Source organism: Myxocyprinus asiaticus, chromosome 43, assembly GCF_019703515.2.
Source record: "Myxocyprinus asiaticus isolate MX2 ecotype Aquarium Trade chromosome 43, UBuf_Myxa_2, whole genome shotgun sequence".
Classification (NCBI taxonomy): domain Eukaryota; kingdom Metazoa; phylum Chordata; class Actinopteri; order Cypriniformes; family Catostomidae; genus Myxocyprinus; species Myxocyprinus asiaticus.
The window spans coordinates 562,190-576,823 of NC_059386.1; the positions used below are offsets into that span (position 1 = coordinate 562,190).

The 14,634-nt window shown below is 40.2% G+C and overlaps 1 protein-coding gene across 4 annotated transcripts in view; it reads right to left on the minus strand.

Moving 5' to 3' along the window:
* Positions 1-14,634, minus strand: part of LOC127433362 (multiple epidermal growth factor-like domains protein 10) — a 155,821-nt gene that overhangs the window by 21,117 nt on the left and 120,070 nt on the right. For all 4 annotated transcript variants that reach the window (XM_051685191.1, XM_051685189.1, XM_051685192.1 and 1 more), the window contains 8 exons: positions 6,455-6,583; positions 6,080-6,208; positions 5,862-5,990; positions 5,169-5,396; positions 4,866-4,984; positions 4,146-4,269; positions 3,372-3,416; positions 3,081-3,287 (listed from right to left, as the gene is read on the minus strand). In XM_051685191.1, coding sequence (XP_051541151.1) covers positions 3,081-3,287; positions 3,372-3,416; positions 4,146-4,269; positions 4,866-4,984; positions 5,169-5,396; positions 5,862-5,990; positions 6,080-6,208; positions 6,455-6,583 — 1,110 coding nt within the window. The remainder of the gene's footprint in view (positions 1-3,080; positions 3,288-3,371; positions 3,417-4,145; positions 4,270-4,865; positions 4,985-5,168; positions 5,397-5,861; positions 5,991-6,079; positions 6,209-6,454; positions 6,584-14,634) is intronic.

Genomic DNA, 14,634 nt, shown 5'->3' on the forward strand with positions numbered 1-14,634 from the left:
GGTGAGATATGTCCTTACCACTTTTTGAAATAGCTTTCGTCAGGTATGTGTATAATCCAGATGAAACATCTCCAGTTCTCGAGTAGGAGTTTATTGTACATCTGTATGTTTTGACTGGCGATACGGCTGGAATGTGTTATTTTGAATGTTATTATAAGTGTTTGCTGCGGCTGTTATCAGCGTCGTTTAGTGTCTGCAGTTTTTCCGCAGCTCGCGCTCTTTTCCGTGCCCCCATTGTGATGGCCTTCTCCACCATATTGTTTGTGTTTGTGTAGTCTTTTTCTCTTTCTCTCCCTCTCTCTTAATCACTTTAAGGTGTGGGGTAACCAGGTGATTGTTGATGCTACTCTCATCTCCTCGCATATTTTATTACATTTTATTTTTAAAGTGTTATACCCGTACATTTTATTTTTAAAATGTATTACCCATCCACTGACGTGCATGCAATCTTGGTTTATTAAAATAAAAGTTATATTTGTACGAATTAGAACCTGGAAACTCTAAAAATAGAGGCAAAAAGTTACCACTAGATCAGTCATGTTCTAAATTAATGTGCTGATCTATGTATCTACTGACTAACAAAATCCCAAGACTGACAAAGGTAGATGTAGAAATGAAATTACCATATTATGTGAAATATTTATTTGAGTGCTTGAATCGGTCATTAAGACTGATTGTTTAACAAAACAGGTAATTTAAAAGAATCTTTTACTGTGCTTAACATACAGTAATTAATATTCATGAATGTGATTTGCACCAGGAGATGATGGACACATCTCACACGTGGCATTAATCACGTCATTTACAACTAGTTGTCACACTACATGGAATTTCTGAAAATGCGGTTGTCACTACCTGAATTTTTCGGGAGTTAATTCGGTTGTAGAATGCGGTTGTCACTAGCATATTTTATCGAACTTGTGTGTACAGAACAGAATTAATAACTAAAAGGTGAACTGACAACCATATTTAGCTGCAGTGTGTACGTGGCCTATATGTCAAGCTAAGGAACATTTAGAATTGTTGATGTGTTTAATAGACAATGTCTTGATGCTCTGGAGATATAAATTTTGTTACTTATTTTTTATTGTTATGCAAACATTTCTTTTTTTAATGTTGGCAAATCAGTAGCAAAATGGTTACTATGTGGTTCCTGTGGAAATGCAGATGTATTGCAAATTCATGGACATTTGTAATTTGATAATGATTCTAGGAACTAGTACTTGTTGCAATGAAGCGTGGTACCTTAATCCATAAGAACTAAGCATGGGCACTTGCCACCCCTCACAGTCTGCATGCCACCCCCTTGCCACCCCATAAAAATGTTTTAAGTCTGCACCTGTTATTACTGTACAATACAGTTCTATTCATTAACATTATAAAGTGCATTCCTATATTTACTGTGCATGTTCACCTTGAGAATCAATGGGTTCATCCAAAAGCTAATAAATTGTTGCATTCAGAGGCTTTATATGGAGTTACGATGAAAATAATGTGCATTTCAAACTGTTGACCAGTGCAGACAGACAACACACTGGAGGTTAAGTCATTCACTAAATAGGGAGAAAAGGTGCATCATATAGCTCTCTATGAAGTGCATTCAATCCTAAAATCCAACCAAAAGTTCAGTTTAGGCTGCAGATGACATTTGGACCACTCAACATGTTTGGCAGACATGGGACAATGGTAATCAGCACATAGATTCAGAATTTATAATGTATCATTTTATTTTAACATGGCTGGCAGTGATTGGATGATGCTGGACATTGCTTTGAATCATAATTATGTCTGCTAATTTCTGATATAATGTCTGTAACGTCTCAAAAACATGAAAAACCAACACTCCTGGAAACATAATACACAATCTGATGAAAAAAATCTGACTTTCTATAGCTTGGTATTACTTAAAATTTCACAACTTGTGTGGACAGCAATTTTTAGGAAAACAATTTGCTCGAGAGTTTATTTATTTTTTTGCTTGATTATTAGGTGCTACTAGTTACAAATCAAAAATAGAAATGGAAAATACACACAGCAGTCACGCTCAGGTCTCAGGAGGTTAAAGATCAAACCAAAATGCAAAAAGTGAAAATTAATTTGTAGGCCGGATTTGAGGATAAACTATTAAGCTACGTGGGCTGTATGCCACAACTCTCAGGCCGAATTTTGCTTCAAGCCAGTGGTTTGAGACCCCAGGAATACAGCCTAACCCTTCGCCACTTGTAGGTAAAGGTGTCCAGCTAACGTTCCGACATTGGAACTGGAGTCTGTATTCTTACAAGGTCAAAGGTTTGCACCTGCTTGAAACTTTTGTCCAAGTCTAAGTTAGAGCAAGTGAAAACCCAGGTCACTGGGGCAACAGGAATGCTGAGAGTGTCAGGATCAATGCAGAGTCTGCAGATCTCTAGTGAGGAACTCCAGATACAGGTGGTGCTTCACTATCAACATGCTCAGTGAGGTGATCTGAGCCATTGTGAGCTGGATTTGAGGCTGGATCCTCATCCAGTTCCTGACCAGTATCGACTGACATGCCATCAATGTCAGGTTCCTTGTATCCTTGATCAGTATTCATGATTCAGGGTTAAGTCATGAAACTCTACATGGAGCAAGCAGTTGTTTGCAGGTAAGCCAATTTCACTGCAGCACACTATAACAGTTTTCTCTCTGAAACCCTCCTCCTCCCCAGCACCAAATGTCTAGATCTTCTTATGAATGTATGACTTATTGTGCAGCAGCAGCATGTCTTACATTCAGGTATTTAACGGGGGGATAATGCATCATACTTGTGCACAGTTACTCTGATAATCTTGATTCATCCTTCCATGGTGCGGAAAGATATCCAAGAGTACTGTGACTGGTATAGTCCCATCAGTGAAATAGAACAATTCTTCCATGCAGTAACATGGTATGGAGTGTAAATTAAAATCTACAGTTCTATAATTGTTGAGAGATAGTTGAGAACTGAGCTAATGAAAGTTGAGAATAACATTCATCTGACATCCAAGGTATTATGTAAGCTTTGAATAACAAAACAATCACTGAGTAGGTCATTGGTGTTGATGGATGTATAAAACTCTTACCAACTTCATATACATTTTTGTTGGTAGGACTCGAGCCGTGTATCTCAGCATATGGTGAGTCTCTGTGAGCGGGAGACTTCATCTCCACGTAACCGCACTCAGAGGTCTTGGCCATTAGCAGAGGAGGGTCTTTGATTGTGGCGTACGGGTTCTCTGAACTATTGAGAGAGCAGGAACTGGCATGATAGGGCACACTCTTCACAAGGTCTACAGAGAAAGAGATTTGTTATTGTCATGATCTATAATCAAAGTCAAGTTTAAAAACTCTTTCCTTGCAAAGTGATCTCTTACCTCGAAGTGATTTTCCCATGTAACGCCTGTCAACGGCGTATGCTCCTAACGAATAATAAATAAATAAAAATGATTTAGTCCTGGAAATTACATGAATGGAAAGACACTGGCACTGTGTGACAGAAGACAGCAATATTACACATTGAAACTGCTAACTTTAGTATGTTGCACATAGTGAGTAGCATCCACCAACCGACCAGTCAATTAATGAGGTTGACTAGTTTATCTAAATTTTTTTCAAGTGTGTTGTGCTTTAGTGTGCTTTTAAACGGTCAGCACAGGAGTTGCATCTTTAAATTCATCCCCTTTAAAGCACCGCCACCACATCCATTAAAGAGCTGCTTTCGTAAAAAATTCACAGCTTTCAACAATACATTTTTAATTATTGTCAGACTTCAAATTGTCTACCAGGAGCAAGTTTTCATAGGCAGTCTGCATTTTTATTCAAATGTCTCTTATCTCACACTGTTTTTCAGCATCTCGAGTCTATCTTGAGACCCCAGTGTTCTGTTGTGCTCCAGCCGGCTGTTATTGAACGCAATAACTGGTTTTGTGTGAACACCTTTTAAGGAACCTATCTTATCTGTTGAACATTTATACAATTATACAGCTGTTTTAGTGATATTAAGTCACAATTTGCACAAGAATGTAAAGTTTTGATTATAGTATAATGGTTTTTAAGGCAGTGTAGTCATTTGGGGGACAACTGGGAATGTTTCCCGGGCCCCGATAATTTTTCGGCGGCCCTGGTTTGAGTTGACTCAGAAGTCTCACCGAGCTCGTTGAGAGATCCGCCCTGTTTCCAGTCAGCTGGTAGAGTTCCTGTGTGATCAAGCAGTGAAAGCCGTTTCCTTGGCCCAGCGTTTTTTAGGTTCACAAACAACTGGTTATTCTTTGGCTGTCAGAAGGAACAAAAGAAACAGTTTATATCGCTAACAGTTAACAAATGAAGAACCTTTCTACAATTTTCTTACAATTCCACTAATCTAGTTGCCGATTCAACAGCAGTATGTTATAAATACACACATTCACGCACATTACCCCCTCCCCCCCCATCAATACACACTGCTGGGGCAGTGGTGGCTCAGCGGTTAAGGCTCTGGGTTACTGATCAGAAGGTCAGGGGTTCAAGCCCCAGCACCGCCAAGATGCCACTGTTGGGCCCTTGAGCAAGGCCCTTGACCCTATCTGCTCCAGGGGCGCCGCATCATGGCTGACCCTGCACTCTGACCCCAGCCTAGCTGGGATATGTGAAAAAGAAGAATTTCACTGTATATGTGCAAATGTATAATGTGTGATAAATAAAGAAAATTATAATTATTATAAAATACAAGCAGCCAAAATCAATACATCAATACGTATGAAGTCCAACAGTTCCCACAGCGGTTAAACAACTTAACTAAATGCACAGGCCAAATAAAGATAACAAATACGTGGTCACACACACAGTATTATTTTGAGCATTTAAAGCAGGTTTAGATGCTGTGATCTAACCTTTCCATAGGGCAGGTTGTTGATGTGAGGTGGGCTGGTGCACTGGGTCAATGTGTGATAACTGGGGTTGGAGAAATAATTACTGTTGGGAAGGACGTCATTAGTCTGTGGCAGTGACTCTAAAACAGGAAACACATCAAACAGCCCAATGTAATTAAACAATTCTAGTCAAGTCTGACATACAACTGCAGACACATTTAGTCACTGATTTGAATTGTAGGAAATACAATTATTACAGCAAGACATGATGTGATATTTAGAGAAGACGTTAGTCTGTCTTCACAGTCTGTTGTTGACACTGACCTGCGATGGCGTAGTCACTGTTGGCTCTCATGTTGGGAGTATAGGTGACTGTGGGCATGGTGGATTCTTTGCATTTCTGTTTCTTGCAGTAAATGATGAAGAGGAGGAGGAGAATGAGCACTAGCAGCACCAGCACGATGATTCCAGCAATCGCTCCAATCTGATACGAGTCCACAGTAAGAGCAGTGCTGGTCAGACTGTTCAGATTACCTACAATGATCACACCAGCTGAGAGAGACAAGGAAACACTTATATCACAGAACTAATGACAAACACCACAACATGAATCTCACAATACCACACACTCATATGAAATTTGTGTGGAAAAATTTGATTCGTGTTTCTTCAACTTGGGTTGGTTTTTATTTAAATGAACAGATTTCAATTTTTTTCTTTTTGTTGAAGGTCACATTAAAACTGAATTGGAAACTTTTAACCAGGCCTCCATCATTTATTTTTGGTACTTTTCAAATGTCTTTGATGTATTTGACTGTTTTAGTCTTGTCCCAGACCTAGACTTTCAATATTAAAATATGAAAATCCATGATAAAATACAAATTATTACCTGTTTAAAACTATCATCATCTAAACAAAGAGTGAAATAAACGTAAACCATTTCAATATTTATTTTGTAAAAAGAAGAACATGCTTGATCTAAAACATCCATTTATAGTGGAACAATTCTGCTCTTACCCTGATCACAGCGAGTGCCTTTCCAGCCGGGGTTACAGTAGCAGGTGCCAGTCATGTGATCACAGGTGGAGTTATTGAGACAGTCACACATCTGACGACAGCCGTAACCATATGAGCTGGCGGGACACTCTGAAAGCATGTGGATAACACTCAATTAAACACACTGCAGCTCACGGTATCAGAAGTAAACAGTGTTGTACACGCTCTGGAAAACTCACTCTGTTCACAGTGTCGTCCCATGAAGCCGGTGCGACACGTGCACTGACCGGAGATATGATTACAGTCAGCGCCGTTCTCACACTGACACGCCTGAACACATTCTTTACCATAGAAACCCAGCGGACAGCCTGCAGTGAACAAACACAACAATACCATCAACATACTGAAGACATGTGTACAATAAACTGTACGGTCATGAGAGAAACACAAACAGCATGCATCATATAGCACACTGCTAGTCAATAACTAGTCTCACATAGCCAGACCTTTGACTACAATGGTTAGAGAACAGACTGTGTGCGTGCCAGCTGAGGCTGAGACTAGTTAATAACCAGTAACACTAAGCTGACATGGAGAGATAACATCATACTCACGTTGTGTGCAGTACAGACCCGTCCAGCCGGCTGTACACTTACACTCGCCGTCATATGCACTGCAGAACGCTCCGTTATGACAGTTACATGTATGGATGCAGTTCGGACCCCACTGACCAGGAGGACAAGCTACACAGAAACATATAGACCCATATATGTAAATCTCTAAAATCTATTTACAGTGGCCTCCACTAATATTGGCAACCTTGGTAAATATGAGCAAAGAAGGCTGTAAAAAATATGTCTTTATTGTTTATCCTTTTGATCTTTCATTCAGAATATTCACAAAAATATATCCTCTAATGGATACCAAACAATTGCACAAACAACACAAGTTTACTAAAAAAACTAATATTTTTGTCAAATATATGTGTGCACAATTATTGGCACCCTTTTATTCAATAATTTGTGCAACCTCCCTTTGCCAAGATAACAGCTCTGAGTCTTCTCTTATAATGCCTAATGAGGTTGGAGAACACATGGCAAGAGATCTGAGACTATTCCTCCATACAGAATCTCTCCAGATCCTTCAAAATTCAGAGGTCCACGCTGGTGGACTCTCCTCTTTAGTTCACCACACAGGTTTTCTATGGGGTTCAGATCAGGGGATTGGGATGGCCGTGGCAGAACCTTGATTTTGTGGTCAGTGAACCATTTTTGTCTTGATTTTAATGTGCGTTTTGGATCATTGTCCTGCTGGAAAATCCAACCAGGACCAATTGTAAGCTTTGTGGCAGAGGCTGTCAGGTTTTGATTTTTTATCTGTTGGTATTTGATACATGATGTACAGGACATCTGGCATAAAAACAGCCCCACAACGTTAAAGATCCACCACCATATTTAACCATGGGCATGAGGTACTTTTCCACTATGGCCACCTCTCTGTGTGCACCAAACCCATTTCTGGTGTTTGCTGGCAAAACGCTCTATTTTTGTTTTATCTGACCATAGAACATAGTCGTGTCTGGCAAACTGAAGATGCTTGAGTTTGTTGTTGGATGAGAGCAGAGGCTTTTTTTTGAAGCCCTTCCAAACAACTTATGGTAATATAGGTGATGTATTTTTTTTAGACTTTCTGACCCCAAGACCCAACTAATTTCTGCAATTCTCCAGCTGTGATCCTTGGAGAATTTTTGGCCACTCGAACCATCCTCCTCACCGTGCGTGGAGACAATATAGACACACGTCCTCTTCCAGGCTGATTCTTAACATCATCAGTTGATTGGAACTTCTTAATTATTGCCCTGATGGTGGAAATGAGTATTTTCAATGCTTTAGTTTTTTTCTTATAGCCACTTCCCATTTTGTGAAGCTCAACAACCTTTTGCCGTACATCATAACTTTATTCTTTGGTCTTACCCATTGTGATGGATGACTTAGGGAATTTGGCTTGTGTGTTACCTTATATTCATACTCTTGTGAAACAGGAAGTCATGGCTGAACAATTTTATGTTCCTAGTCAACCAGGTGTACTACAAAAATGTAAAATATGAATGGCAATATACTTCAGATATATTTTACTCATAAGAATTTCTAGGGGCGCCAATAATTATGGCAACTGTGTTCTGGAGAAAAATATTTATTTAATTATGAGATTTTTCCCTCCTTTCAATTATTTTACTTCAATTAAAGGTTCGATTTTTGTGAATATTTTGAATGAAAGATCAAAAGGATAAACAACAAAGACATTTTCATTTACAACCTTGTTTGCTCATATTTACCAGTGCTTCCCAAACTTGCGCATCTCTTTCTTATTTGTGAGAACTGGCAAACACCCTTCTCTAATTTAGACATGCTCATATTCAGAAGCACAATCATGAAAATTGTCATGTTACATGTTTCAATTATAAATAATTGTTAGTGAGATTAAAGGGATGGAATGCTGCCAATAAAGTTTAAATATTTGGAATAATGGAGAACCATTTTACTGGGTATGTAGTCAAGTCAACTGCAGGCAAATTAACAGCTCATGACAAATATGAACATGACACAACTGTCTGACCGTAGATGTTTGAAGTGTTTGTAAGTGTTTTAATCAAAAGATGAGAGGATTTGTTAAAACTGCTGGGAAGTGCTGAGCTAAAGAATAAATATGCTTGATTTCCATACTCTGTAAAAGTTGAAATGTTCCTCTATATGACATTTACATTTACTAAACACATTTGCACCACAATTCACACTCAGCGCTGTTAAACATAGTATGCAGGATGAACACTGAAACATAAAGGAGCTGAAAGACTTTAATCAATCACATAAGAAACAATAGAGACACAGGAGTCGTCTATCCATGTGTTCATCATGAGTAATGAATAAAGTCTCTGGTTGTGCCATGGGAAAATTGAAGCACAATAAAGTGATGTACCATTAACAACCATTGCATTAGTGTCTTTTTAGCTCTAAATTATTGTTACGATATAATGACTTAACGTAGGCCTATTTTTATTTTTATTTTTTATTAATGCTACTTTTGTCAAAGGAGTAGGTAGGCCTGTTAATGTATTCAAATATTAGGCTTATATTTAGTATAATTAATTATAAAAACTGAAATCTGTCACAAATTAACTGATGATGCAATCATGCAAACCAACAAACAGTGGGTATACAGACCGTTGATTATGCATAACAGATTTGCTTGCTTATCATCTAATGAGAAAATGTAGCCTACTGAACCAATAACTTAACTATAAATGAAATCTGTCATCTAAATAGACCGATAATGGCTCATCATTAAATCAACAAAATTAACAACTTAATGGTGTATAACACTTCATGAACGAATCATTACGTAAAGGAGCATTACAGTAGCCTAACTTTCCAAGTGTCTTCTCCAAATATTTCATAATATGCATATATTGTAATTGAGGAAAAAAGAACAACAACTAAGGTATCTTTGTGCTCGTGTGGACGCAAAGTCCAATACTACAGGTCCCCTCTGTATTTTTTTGAGTTGCACTGACACCTACAATAGCAGCGAAGATGCAGCATCACGCAAGAGTAAACGTTACCAATACTATTGTAAAAATGCACTATTCGCAATTATGAATAATGATGAAGAAAGCCGAACTCAATATAGCATTAACAAGCATGTTTGTTTCCTGAGTCATGCGCTCCGTGTCTTTTGCAAGAGAGCACATGTAATCTGAGATGGCCTCTGAAACAAATCTAGCATAGTTATCAAGTTAAGTCATTTTTATTTGTATAGCGCTTTTCACAACACACAACGTTTCAAAGCAGCTTTACAGAAAATCATGCATTAACAGAAAATGAAACTGTAATATCTATGAAGTCTTAGAGTCATCATTGTGTAGTTTGATTAAATATGATTGTAAATTATGTATAAAAATAAATAATTATAAATAAGTATTTAGAACCCCAGTGAGCAAGCTGAAGTCGACTGTGGCAAGGAACACAAAACTCCATAAAATGTTGGTTAATGGAGAAAAATAATCTTGGGAGAAACCAGGCTCACTGTGGGGGCCAGTTCCCCTCTGGCTAAACAACATGAATATAATGCCAGTATTAGTTATTTATGTGCAGTGCAAGTCATGGTTTAAAATTAGTAAACTAAGTAAGTGTTAAGGGCTCGTGTTTAAACAAAGATTTTGTATGAACTGTAAGATTAAGACTAATGTCTTTGAAATCCATTCTGGATTAACTGCAGAAGTTCACATAGATGCAATGTCCTTTGTTAGTTGGCTAATAAAGGCTTAAGCTGGTAGTTAATTTATTATCTATGTATTCCATTTTAAGAGTGTAGTCCATCAATAGACAAAGGTGATGCAGGCAGAGGTCAGTGAGGTGCACTGCAGTTCGACTGTAGGCTTGTGGCAGATTAATTTCTGGTGGAAAGTTATAGTCATAAAAATCGATAATTACAGTTCCCTACCTGTCACTCACTCGACGTTGTGTCGACGTAGTGACAGTAGGGGTCACTCTTGGGAGCCCGAAACATCTCTGGTCTTTGATAAAAGGCCAATGAAAATTGGCCCCCGAACATACGGGTATAAAAGGAGCTGGTATGCAACCACTCATTCAGATTTTCTCTTCGGAGCCGAACGGTCGATGCTTACTGAGCTGAATTCCCACGGCTGTTCATTCACCTCTGCTGGATCTGATGGCGCATTTCAGCGGCTTCTCCCCCTTCTGCACTGGTGCACTGCAGAGAACACCCCTGGGCGCTTCAGCAGAAATAAAAGAGTGTTGGGCCTCATGTATTCAGATAGAAGACAAAGGCAGGCCTAACAGTCATAAAAAACATTCCTCAAGCCCCCTCCTTCTAAGTCGTAAATCTTACTGATAAAAATCGCGCCAAAATCAAACAAAGGGAGTCCAAAACAGACTACAAATCCATGAAGCCTTGCTCACTAAAGGATCGAGCGCTCAACTCCTATTGGATGAGGCACACAACAGAACGTCCCTCAAACATGACATCATCAGGAGTTCAAATAATTCTGAAATGCTTAAAGATTTCGCTTCCAGCGACTTAGTTCACCGAATACGGACGTAGCTTTTTGCTGCTCTCCAGTGCAACCTCGTGGCATAAGGAAGTAATGTCCGACTTGAAACTGTAGCCATACAATCTCCATCTCGCTGGACGAGTTGAGATTACTCTGTGTTCCACCGAACACTCTAACGGATCCGAAGGAGACAGCCGAGCAATTCGCATCTTCATCCGTTGGCCTACAGAAGTGAAGAAATTAAAGATTTCTCGTCCATCTTCAATCAAGTCGACATTTCTGAGTTCTCCGCCAGCCCGCCGAGAATCAACAGCCGTACCGCCCTCTGAGAATCAACAGCCATACCGCCTGCCGACAGCGCAAGGAAACGTCCTCTCGTCATCACATGAGCCTCAAGAAACCGGGTCAAAGTTAAAGGACGGAGGAAAACACATTCTACCTGTGTCCTCATGCGATTCAAGTAAGAGGTTTACGTCTGGGCAGAGATAGAATATTATAGTGTGTTATTCTTGTGTTTCAAGGTTTTTGCTTGTATAGTTTACGGACCGCCATGTCTGCTCATTATTAATACTCAGGGTATTAATTATCACAAATTTGTTTTGCTGTATTGTGGTCTAACCAAATTGGACTGTTGTGCATTTTCGCCATCGCGGGTGAGACAGCAACTGAGTTCATCCATTAAAGAGTCAAATAACAAGGGACTTTTACGAGCCCCGCTCGTAAAACCGCGTCTCTGAGTGATGAGCACGGCTGTTTTATCTCCAGCTATCGCGAAATCAGCTTTCGGACTGTCACTTAATAATCTCTCTCTCTCTCTCTCTCTCACTAACCACACTGACACACACACACCTTATGTGTTATAGGATTATTTTATTTCCATATCTAATCATGTCACTGTTTAGTTTGTAGTTGTGAGTCGGAAGTTTATTGACTGCATTGTATTAATTATTAATTGATATTACTGCATAAATAAACTTTTGTTTATATTACAAAGAGAAGTGTTTTGGTTTGTTTTGCATACGCCTGTGTCATGCTGACGGGATGTCAGTGCTCGGATTCAAACCTTCATTCATTGTTTTTTTTTCCCGAAAATCGATATTCTTCGGATGTCGATTTTCCTAAGAAAACAATCTAATATTGAGACTGTTTTACTATCTGGTTATTAGTCCCTGATTCCAGGGTGGTGCCCCATCAATGTTAATCCTTATTAATATTCTATTGATTTTTGATAATTGATAATTATCTTTGATTGAATTTGAATGATCAATAAGCTAGTGTTAATTTTAATGTTTCATCAATGTTAACAATTAACGATTATCTTTGATAAGTGTTGATTTTAAAGGATTAAAAAAAGCTAACATTGATTCTCATCAATGTTCTATTGATTTTAATAATTAATAATTATCTTTGATAATTATTCATTATTGCTAATAACCAAACTTGCTCCTAAACGTAGCACACTACATTTACTGGAGCCCCATATGAGGTTTTAATGAGTTAGATCCAATTAATTAATTTAAATATTGATTAATAACTACAGAAATAATTATTAATTATTTCTGATAGTAACACTGATCTAAATAACCAGTAAAGCCCTACATAATAATTGGTGCCCCGTGTGAGGACTCCTACGTGCCAGTTCTGTCACAGTGTGTATGCATAAGAATCCAAAGTAATAACTTGAAATCCTTACTTCAAAGTTTGCTTCTGTTTGACAATTTATTTCTCAAAACTTGCCAAACATAAGCCAGTGTGGTGTGAAAGTGCTCTTAAGAGTGAATTAGGGGTTGGTAAATTTACTATAGTCTGCTTAAAACCTGCTGTTGTTGTTATTTAACTCCTAACACTTTTCATCTAAATGTTACAGAGAGGTGCCAAGTCACTTCATTGACATCCACCAAAGAGAGAACACAGTGAAATTTGCACATTACATAACAGTAAAGACCGTAAGCCACAGGTCGAAGCCTCTCAACTGTGCTTTCGTGTTAGCATTATATCAACTGTAAAACAACAAGCTGTCAGAGCCATTATCACAAGAATTTTTACGGCCCCAGTAAAATGAGTCACCAATCGCCCTGCGTGACTGGAGCTAAAGCTCCACAGAGGTTAGTCGACCCAGCACTGCAAGATGTAGTTGCTGCTGTCCTTCATCTCTCCATAGAGGAGAGAGATAACCTTAACGGCTACAATATTAGTCGTTGTGATGAAGCATTGCAGGAACTAGTTGATTATGTCAACAACCCGGTCGGGAAGCCAATGCGCACAATCCTGGACCTTGTGGGCCAAATGTTCCTTCTTCATCACCGCAAAACCCAACTGCAAACCGCCGAGCACCAGGCCCAGCTCGCACAGCTGCAGAGCAGCTATCATGCGGTCCAGAGGGAAAATCTCAGCCTGCACCAAGAAATTAGGTGCACTCAAGCTGAGAAAGTCCAGGCACAGAAAGATAATGCCCGGATGCAGGAGGAAAACGAAGCCCTGCGCAGGCAGCTTCAAGCTGCCCAGCTAAAAGTAGAGTCTGATCAGGTAAGTGCAGCTGAAACGCACCGCACGACATCTGACATAGAAGAGGGCTCCCTTTTTAGCGATACGCATAGAAATGTGCCCCTGAGAAACCCAGGAACACACGCTAGGAGCCGAGCTGCCCCTAGTGGTACAGTCTCTGACTTCGTCCTCCAAGACACCTTTCAAAATCCTCCAGCGGCCCGCTGGTTGGATGCAGGTGCCCCTCCTTATAGTTGTCCTCCTCAGTCAATTTTCAGTCACGCCACCTTGCGTTTCAAACCGACTGATTCCACACCACGAAGGGGGGACAATTATTTTCAAGCCCAGAGTGGTGTAAGCGGCTCAAAGATCCCATTAGCCAGGGAGCTGTACACAACCCGGGGTCCACCCCCACGCGTCGACTGGACTCCTTCCCCACCACGAAGGGGAGGAAGTCGTCCTCATCGCTATAGCGATCCGAGTGACTATGATGTTTCGGATGACTCGGACGACCCGTGGTCATACCGACACCAACGCTTGCGCATCCGACAACTTGAGTCCCTCGCAGGGGACATAGAACGCTTTGACCCAAATAATCGAGATTCAAACATCGACAATTATCTTAGGGAAATTGAGCACTGCCTGATTGATTTGCCTTACGCTTCGTCGCGCGAAAAACTCAAGCTCATATGGAAGACCACGGTAAGGAGTGTCCATGCGTTCATGGAAACGCTACCGACTAGTACACGAAACCGCTACTCAGCTCTGTGTAAAGCCCTACGCGAGGAGTATTCGCTGTATATCAATGAAGCCTCCACTACCATAGCTGCTTTCGCCATCACCCAGAAGAGGCACGAGCCTCCGCGTGAGTATTATAGACGCCTGAGAACCATGTACTTCCAAGGAAGTAATGCACCAGGTCTGGAGGAGGAACGAGCTTTCAAGTCTCTTTTCCTTCACAACCTCCACGAGTGCGTGCGATATGACGTCACAATGCACTGCAGAATGGGCAACCCCACCATGCAGGAAATCAGAAAGTACGCGCAACTGGCATGGGAGACACGTGTGCGCCCTGCCCGAGGGCATGAAGGCGACGCCAGAGCCCTGGGGATCCAAGCCTCATATGCAGACCTAGCGTTTGAAGGCAACAAAACGCCTCACGTTAAGGTGAATGCTAGAACAGGACCCCAGAGGCGCCGATCATCCCACCAGCAGGGTAGGCAACAGAACCAGGGGGGT